At 32.2% G+C, this 10,054-nt stretch overlaps 1 protein-coding gene across 4 annotated transcripts in view; it reads left to right on the top strand.

Moving 5' to 3' along the window:
* LOC134530902 (non-structural maintenance of chromosomes element 4 homolog A-like) overlaps positions 1-10,054 on the top strand; it is a 35,476-nt gene that overhangs the window by 11,347 nt on the left and 14,075 nt on the right. For 3 of the 4 annotated variants that reach the window (XM_063366199.1, XM_063366198.1, XM_063366200.1), the window contains exons 2-4: positions 723-829; positions 8,862-8,942; positions 9,676-9,806. In XM_063366199.1, coding sequence (XP_063222269.1) covers positions 730-829; positions 8,862-8,942; positions 9,676-9,806 — 312 coding nt within the window. In that variant the 5' untranslated portion in view covers positions 723-729. The remainder of the gene's footprint in view (positions 1-722; positions 830-8,861; positions 8,943-9,675; positions 9,807-10,054) is intronic. The other variant, XM_063366197.1, reaches the window with a different exon arrangement.

Here is a 10,054-nt window from a genome sequence, read left to right as displayed (position 1 = left end):
TTAACTTGTCACTGTATAGGAGCGAGAGCTAATTATTTTGTAGAGTCTAGTATTTGGCATAAACATGATCACATTTGTTTTACATTTGTTTTATTGTATACATAGTTGTGATTACTAGCATGTGCCTAGAAGTTGGCAGCTCTGCAATCATGGTGGAGACTTTGGAACCTATTACCTTAAAAGTGAGAATGATTGGACTCTTGCAGTAATTAAGAATATACTGCGAAATGAAATATTCAGTTACAAAATTATGAAAAAACTATATTTTCATCAGTCACAAATATATTGAGAGCCTAAAATCGTCTGAAACAAGCAATGTATTGTCTTAAGCAATAAATATGGCAAAATATTATTCAATGTACCATTAATTAAATATTGGTAATTTCTCAAAGTTAGTTTTAATTTTAAAAACATACCTGAAAGATGATTAATTTTAACTAAAGTTCTATTCTATATCCAAATGAAAATGGGCAAAAAAAAATTATATGTTTAATAATATTTATCTAACACGTTCAGAATAAATATTTATTCTGTACATACTTGAAAGAAAATGAAAAAAAAAAAAAAAATGCACTTTATATATATATATATATATATATATATATATATACACACACACACACACACATACACATACATACATACACACACACACACAAACACACACATAAATGTTACATAGCTGTGTAGTTGACTGTCACTTTGTTTTATATTTATTTTAGCAGAGTCATGGAAGATGGAGATGTGACTGTAATAGAAATTGATGAAGAGGAAGCAGTGTTGAGGAAAACGGCATATAAGACATTGTACGAAAGGTCAATCACGCTAAGTAAGTACAGTTACCATCCTAAGACATAAACCTTTTATCGGTGCATCATGTGCTGATAGGACAAAGAACACTGTTGTTGTTTGTAGTAGTCATAATAAACGTGAACACTTCTGATTCGTAAACAGTCTGGCACAATATCAGAAAAAGTATATCCATGACTCAAGGCAAAAGCCAGTACACAATTGGTTTGATTGAAATTTACTATGCAGCATTTGCATGCTGTTTTGAAAGTGTTTTTCTCACTGCTAGCTCTCTCCTGTGACACCCTCTTTACCTTTGATCGCAGCTGAGATAAACCTGCCACGCTGAAGCACAAAGAGACGTCCTAAATACGTGGTCAGACGTACCGATAATTGGTGTCATCTCAAGAATTTGTAGAAAAGCAACAAAACTAAAGTTGCAGCCACTATTACGGCAATATGTCCTGATACATAAGTATGTCAACATGCGCAAATATGTTTGCAAGAAAAAATTTAGTCCATTTATTTGTTCCTAACAACTTTGAACAAAGCCTGGCAGGCACTGTCGCAGTTGCACTCTAGTTTTGTTGTCACAATAGCTACTGTCATAACACTCATTGCGTAGTGCTCACGCAATATGGAGCTGAGCTAGCTAGTTCATGGTATTTTCACTATAGGGATTCTATTACATTAGATAATATTGTGATAGAATTTTTATTGTGTCAACTAGGCTAAAAACACTTTATAGGAGAATATATGTTTTCCATGAATTGAAAATAAAAATTCATATAAATATGAATTTTTTTAATCGGAATCTCAAATTTGAATTTTAGAGAGTTCCTCGAATGCACCCCTCGAATCTGAATCTAGTTGTTGAGGGTCAAAAATAAAATAATGCACAATAAATGAAATATTACCTTTCAAATCGTTTTTTAATAACTATTTTTCCAGAATCAATTCATATTTTAATTTTATTTATATAATTACATGTTAAAAATACATTATCTTGGGGAATGGTAACAGGAAATATATGAAGGAAAAAATTTACCTAGTAAATTTCAGAGGTTATCAGTGTTGAAATATTTAATTTAATTTATTTCCTTTAATATTTTTCTTCGAATCTTTTTCCTTGAACATTGAATCCTTCAAATACTAAAGATTTTATTGGCTCATTCCAAGTATAAAGTTATTTTTGCCAATAAGTTATATCTTAATACCAGGTAAAATACCAACTTTACAAATGACGTGATAGGTAAAATATTTTTAATTACATTTATAACAATATCACAGTTAATTTTAGCATATTAACTACACCAATATTTTTAATAAATATAAATTAATAATAGTGTATATAAGAAAAGAATGTATTTTATTTAATAAAGTGTGGGGTGCATGGTGTCAATAGTTATAAATATTTTATTGACATAGTATATGAGTAGAAGGATTATCATTTCGATAATATCTTAAAAAGAACCCCACACTTTTTTTTTAAATAAAATACATTTTTTTCTTATATACACTATTATTAATTTATATTTATTAAAAAATTTTACACTATTCTTAATTCAAATTTATTAACATTTATTTTCTATTTTTTTAGTTTGGTTTTCTATATAAAGTGTGTTTTTTTAGTTTTTTTAAAACTATTATTTATTTTGAATCAAAGACATTTTTTTCTTATATACACTATTATTAATTTATATTTATTAAAAAATTTTACTCTATTCTTAATTCAAATTTATTAAAATTTATTTTCTATTTTTTAGTTTTGTTTTCTATATAAAGTGTGTTTTTTTAGTTTTATTAAACTATTATTTATTTTCTACTCTTGAGTTTGGTTTGTTTATAATTTAAAGTGATACTTCTTTATCGACGTATGAAATAAATTGTATAACAATGCAAAAAAAATTGATAGTTATTAAATCAATTTACTATTTAAGTAGATTTTGAATAGATATTGCCTGCAGTTAAAATAAAATCAATAAATATTGTTTTATCTCAGAAGTGTCTCTAGATGTGGCTCAATATTTAATTTATTACATGACTTTACTATTAAAGTGAATTTGAGTAGATATTGGCTGCTTCTAAAATATATATCCAATATAGCATGTTGAAGAACTACAGTACTCAATAATTTCAATATCCTGCTATGAAAATCAATATATTCGGGATGTCATTAATGTTTATTCTAAGTCAGCATATCTGATGGGTGACCATCCTTTGTTTGCAAATGTCTCACAAAAAATTTTCTCCCATTTGTTCCAGTCCGATTCCACTGTAAGTTTCATTTGCATGCAGTTGTACCAAACTACACTGGAGTATTCTAAGAAATGTTTTAAAATTTCTATTTTCTTTTTGTCTTCTTTGATTAGGAAACGTTCACATTCTTTGTTGAAATCTTTAATCCACTGGTAAGCATTTGAGTTTCTGCCCGTGAATTTCTCAATCATGAAATCTTTTGCAATTTTCCCTAAATTTTGATTTTCAGATTTTTTTTTCTTCAAGAAATTTTTCTAACAGTTTTTCCAATTTTTTATTTGATCCACTAGGAATAGATTCAGCACTTTTTGTTTTTTCCCCAATTTATTCCAGGTAAAAATCCTTAAACTGTAAGTTTTGCTCTCTATCCAAATATGTTTTTGATATATCATCTGTCAAACTTATCCATATTTTCCATGTTTGATGTCTTTTATTTAATGATTTACTGACCTTGGCATAGTTTGGAGTATTTGTAACTGCTTGGTGTAGATTTGCAAGTTGGTGTTCGAGTGGAATATCAAAAATCTGCCCATCAGGTGTAGCTATTGAGGTTATGCATATGGTGTTTGATTTCCCATCTGCTGTTGGTTTCACAGCAAAATCAAACCTCAACTTTTCCATGTTTCGTGAAATATTTGCAGAAAATGTTGTTTTATAATAATGTTTCACTCTTGGTTAATTGGTAAAATGAAACAAAGACGTAATTGTGTTTCTCTATTTAACGAAAGAAACAACATTTAAAGCCCTTATTTCAGGGTTTTTTTTTTTTTTTTTTTTTCATATTTTTACAAATATAGATAATATTCTCTTCAAGAAAATTTATTGTTCACAATAATCATAACCCACTCTCACTTTTCATTTAATTAAATGTCACAATTTTTAGTAGGCTTTGTTTATATCGCGCCAAAGACAAACTGAAAGAAAAAAGTTCGCACATGAGCGAAATGGTTTTCTTTAGAATGTGCGAACTCTTTTCTTTCAGTTTGTCTTTGGCACGATATAAACAAAACCTACTAAATATTGTGAAATTATATAAATTGACAAAAATCTTATTTTGCAAATTGAATAATATTTTATTATTATTATCTTATCAAATTAGTGTATTGTCATCGGTCCTCGATAAATCTACAAAGTTTGAATGAAATCTGGCGGTTTAAAGTGGGTCAAAATCGCACCCAAAGGAGTCGGTTACAAACAAACAAAAAAACATACAGGTGAAGCTAATATAAAGCGTGTAAAAACTAATAAACACTCTTTTTAAAGCACATCAAACTAAAAAGTGAAAAATAATTTTTAAAATTAGCTTAAAACATTAATGAATGAAAAATACTAGTATTATTGTGAAAAAAGCATGGGGCGCTTTGTTCAAAATTTATCGTACATGGAGCGCCCGATGGTAGAGCAGCCGACATGTCATCGGAAGGCTCTGGGTTAGAATCCCAGTCCGGGCTATCCGAATTTTTCTCACATATTCTATACACTCTGATTGAGAAGGTCATTTCCTCATCCTTTCTCAATCCTTATCCTTCCCAAAATTCCTGTTACATAAAAGTGGAACGCTTCACATAATAATAATTAATCCATAACTCCCATCCTTTCCTGCTTCACAGCATTGATTTCGTACAGTACCGAATGTAAGACTGGTCGATATCACTTTTTCGTCAATAACCTTATACCATTAAGTCTCACTGTAAATATTAATAACGTTAAAATTTTTGAATGGCTTCTAAAATCGAGATTGGACTATCGATACAGCTGTACACATTAATAATTTGGAAAATAATTACAGTTACTTAAATTTATCATGGAATTAATAGTAGATTAGAACAAATAACAGTTTAAAAGAATTAAAAATACACGCTTTTATAAATAAACCAAACTAAAAAGTAGAAAATAAATAATAGTTAAAAAAAACTGAAAAAACACACTTTTATAGAAAATCCAACTAAAAAATAGAAAATATGTTTTAATAAATTTGAATTAAAAATAGTGTAAAATAAAAAAAATATTTTATTTAAATAAAAAAAAAGCGTGGGGTGCTTTTTAAGATATTATCAAAATGATAATCCTTCTACTCATATTTGTCAATAAAATAATTATAACCATTGACACCATGCACCCCACGGTTTTTTTAAAAATAAAATACCTTTTTTTTACACTATTTTTATTTCAAATATATTAAAATTTATTTTCAATTTTTTGTTGGATTTTCTATAAAAGCATGTTTTTCAGTTTTTTTAAACTATTATTTATTTACAAGGATTTATTTGCTGTTATTTGGCAAGTTGATGAAAATATCTCAAATCAATTTACTTACACATAAATAAGACATGCTTCTATATTAATATTTTTGTTTCAGATCTGTCAACTAATATTATTCTAAGTTTATTAGATATATTTTTTACACAAACAAGTTGTTTTACAAAATTACATTGAATCAAATTTGAAGATGTAATGTTACAATTAATAACTCATGATTTTAAAAAATTAGCAAATAATTTTACTTTCATTTAACGTTATTTTACTCATTTGATGTATGAAACAGACCAAGGATTTCTTTTGTTATAAAATACTTCCAGTAGACATTGGGCAGTCAAAAAAGTGACATCTTTAGATGTATTCCACCTCATACTTGTGGATGGTGTTAGAAAAAATAGTGATTGCTGGAACATTGTCTGCGGGCTGCAAAATATCACTTGGCCGCAAGTGGCCTGCAAGGTGCGCACTGAAGAACGCTGCTGTATAGCATGGGCCAGTCATTCTCCAATTTGTATAGTGAATGTCTGTCTTATGACCTTGTTGTCAACAAAAGTTAAAACCAAAATAAATCACTACTCAAATTAGGGAACTACAACGCATTATGTCTATAAAACAATGTCCCAGTTATTTATTTTAATAGTATTAACTGTAAGCATTGTTGAATGTCGGAAGTCCCTGACCGTTGGATTGGTCATAATGGTCGAGACAACAGAGCTCTTTTTCGCTGGCCTCCACATTCACCTTACATTATGCCATGCAATTTTTTCCTTTGGGTTTTATAAAGGATTGTGTCTACATTGCGCCACTACCTAATGATTTTCCAGAGTTGAGACACAGAATTAATAGGCTATTGCTTCTATTACTCCGGACGTGTCAACCAAAGTGTGGGAAGGATTGGACTCCAGTTTGGATATGTGCTGTATAACTAAAGGTGCACATATTGAACATTCATACGACCAACTAGTTTAGCTTACCTTCACTTTGATGTATGATTTATTGTAAATAGTCTCAATTAAACTGTTATAAGATGTCATTGAAACTGGGACATTCTTTTATGGACACACTATATTATATTGGTTGACATGGCCGCGGCCTAACTGTCCTTATGCTAAGCGGGGCTTCGCATTGATACATGTACTGAGATTAATTTGTGGGCGCCGCCGTGCAAGGGGCACGGACACGGGAGAGACTCTTTTTCAGGGCCGTGACGTCGCCCATGTGAGGCGTGATTTTAACCCCCCTAAAGCCAATCCTAGTACTCGCCACTGGTCCGCTCTCAGCGTCGGGTACACTCTTCACCTACGCAGTGGGTTCTTACGGTGTCCCACACGCTGTCACACTCAGGATGTTGAAATAAACAAATACAAATAAAATCACATGCCCTGGTTTATTAGTTGCTACTTCGCCTACACCTTTGATTATATCACACAACGCCTGCGGCACTAATTGGTTCACATGGTGCGACCTGACCATGTGGTCACACTCTACAATTAGGTAATTAGCATAAAAAGGACCATAGTGGTCACTCATAACAATTATTTAAACAGTCCCCCCGACCGAGAGAAGACCCGGGGAATCACGCACGAAAGATTAAAGATTATTAAGATTTAACGGAATTACTTAGCAGTGCAGGCAAGCGGTGAGGTCCCCGGGGTGCTGATGCGTCTGCTCTCGGTCGGTGCTGGCGAAGGACTGGGCTGAGCTCAGAGCTCTGCTAGCCTAGCATGGCGTCTTCGCGCCAAACCAATTACAGTTATAACGATTTACGATTACGTGCCACAGGAAGCTACAGGTAAAACATGAAACACTCTTAATAATTAGATTACACCTAATGCATGATAAAAACTATTAACTAAAATTACAACAATTTATTATAAAAGATAACCAGTCCGGCTTTGGCGGACTTCGGTTCGCCTCGTGCTTTTTCGGTACGTCTTTTCGTTGTTTATGCCTTAACTAAATATTAATTACTTAAAGTACGTAAAACACTCTCGGCCGATCTGCCGTCACACGCCACTTGGGGAAAAATAAGCAAAAAGAGAATTAAAATGTTTATCTCTAGTTAAAGGGGTGTGGTGCACTGCTGCTGACGTCCGTGGCACACTATTCAAACACACAAACACACGACTATGTACTCAAGACGGAGCGGCTGCCAGTACGGGAAGTGGGACGGTGGGTGAGGGGAAAGGTGGCGGAGGCTGACCAGGCTTCTGGGGCGCAGGCCCGGTTGACGTCATGGTAATGGCATTAATTGCATTTACTGTTACTAAATGTGAAATGTTACCGTACGTTTAGTATTGTGCATCCATGATTTGCTTACATTACAGCCTAATATTTTTTTCTCAGAGTGTTATCAGTGGTGGATACATGAAAAGTTTCATGAGGAGATAAATGTGGTAATTTACTCAAAATTGTCACGGCTGACTTCTGGTAAAACTCCACTGTAAGACAGAAAAAATTCAATTATTTATATCCATATGCATAACTGTAGCTGTTTTGAAATGGTGAAAATTGCATTATATTGATTTTAAAAAAAATAGTTGTCTAGTAGTAGATTTCTGAACTGGTCAAAACGTTATAGCTTTTGAAAACGATAATGAATATCATATCCAAAGTTAGTGATAACTTGAAAAGTACTATATTAAAAATAACACATTGTAAACAAATTTATGACAAATTTTTTACAAGTGTGGTCATATTTGTCATTATTGGTTTTTTTAGTTATTAGCTTTTTTTTTTCCTTCAGAACTTAGTAATTTTGGTAATACATTTTTTATAAGAACCTCTTGAGTACACTGTAAATACTTAACTTACTACAGTTGTGTTTAATTACATCTAATTTAAATTTTCCAAATGTTTCTAAAAAAAACTTCTTTTAAACATTATATTTTCATAAAAACAATAAACTTTCAGATTTTAAATATTTATTTATGGAAATATTTATTTCTATCCTTGTGGAAGAACACAAATTGTATATCCTTAGCATGGTTCAAAAACAAGATGTTAGTGATTTGCAAAATGGCAAACAAGAAAACAGATAAAAAATATCTTAAACTTTCTCAATTCTGTCAACGAAACTAAAACAAAATATAACTGCAAGTATTTGCTAGAATTATTAAAATCTCTTTACTTAGTTCCAGTTTAGGAAAGAAGAAAAAGAGATGGTGTAAAGTGTTCACATGCTTGTGATACAATGTTTTTATCAAGCATACAAACACCATGTAACCATCATACCTAGTCTGCTATTTTAAAATCATAGGTATTGTAGCGTGTTGCACTTGCAAGAATCTGATATTGCAATAAACCTGTTTTTACTTCTTTTGATACCTGAGGGGTCAACCAAAATTCTGTAAACTTTAATATTTCAAACAAAATTAAATTGTGAGAAGTATCTGTAGAATGGCTACACTGAAATTCGTTAAGTTTGTTTATAAAGTATCCATGATGTACACAGTAAAGTGTATGCCTTAATTTGGTGTAAAAAAATTTAATTTGTTCTCTAGTGATTTTTGCTAAATGATGTTTATAAGGGTATTGTTATGCTTGTATTCCAGTCAACAAGCCAGAAGTAGACAATGAGGCGCTGGCAGAGTCTGAAAAGATTCAGAAGGCTTGCACAGAGCTGACAAAAAAAGGTGCAGTTTGATTTTAAATTTTTTCTTTGCTTTGCTGAACTTTTGTATAATGTTGTAAAAATATGGTAGGTCGTGCTTTCCTCTCATGTGCTTCTGGGAACTGCATGTGTAAACACTTGGTGTTCTGTGTAAGAATAAATTTATTTCCCTCCCGGCTTTAGCGACGAGGTTCTGTCTTTGTTTTCACCGCGAACAGGAGTGTGGAGAGCACGCACGTCTCATGGCGTGACTCACCCTTTGTACCTCGTTCCTCACCTCCGGCACGCTGCCCCTTGATGCCCTACACTCGTGCAGTTCTGGTCACTGCCTGTAATGACAAGCCTTAAGACTAAATCAAACTGATGAACAGTGATGCCAAGTTTTACGCATTTTACGTAATTATAACTGATGTAGTAGTTACAAAATTACCGAGTGTTATTTATTTATTACGGAAATAGAGAAACTTATTTTGTGTGCGCATTTCGTACTATAAATCTGGCTCATGTAACAAGAAGGTAAACAATTTTTAAAGTAATTAACATAAATATAAATCCTGAAACATTTTTTTTCATCATTTTAAATATTAGGTAGTTTTTTTTTTATTTAGCGTGAAATTTATCACACTTTTTTACACGTGTTATGTTGTATGAATAAATGAATGTGATTACTGGTGGTTTGCCAGGCAGTTGGTTGTTGTGGGTTGATGGAATGCAGCAAGTGTTGCGTGTTGTACGTGACTGATGTGCCGCTACAGCGGAAGTGGCCCACGAGCTGGTGGTCGATATGAAGATCATGATGGTGAACTCCAACTACCTGAAGAAGCACATCGAGACGTCCAGCACCAACGTGTACACCTTCAAGGCCAGCGAGTACGCCGACCACATCGTGAGTGTCTGTTGACCGTGCCGCCAGTCTGTCTGTCAGAGTCGAGGCTTGCAGAACTCTGTTGTAATGTTTTACAAGGGGGCAAAATGGAAAAAATATATATATTATAAGCAGCAAAACATTATATGTTATAAGCAGAAAATATCAATTTATCACTTGTCAGTGTTTGAACCTTTTACCAGTGAACTCATCAAGCTATGTAAATAAATATGATGTTAAAACCACTGATTGGTACACTTGATGCTTGG

Source organism: Bacillus rossius, chromosome 3 (genome assembly GCF_032445375.1).
Source record: "Bacillus rossius redtenbacheri isolate Brsri chromosome 3, Brsri_v3, whole genome shotgun sequence".
Taxonomy (NCBI): Eukaryota; Metazoa; Arthropoda; class Insecta; order Phasmatodea; family Bacillidae; genus Bacillus; species Bacillus rossius.
Note: the sequence above shows the minus strand (reverse complement) of the source record. Positions and strands in the feature narration are given on the sequence as shown.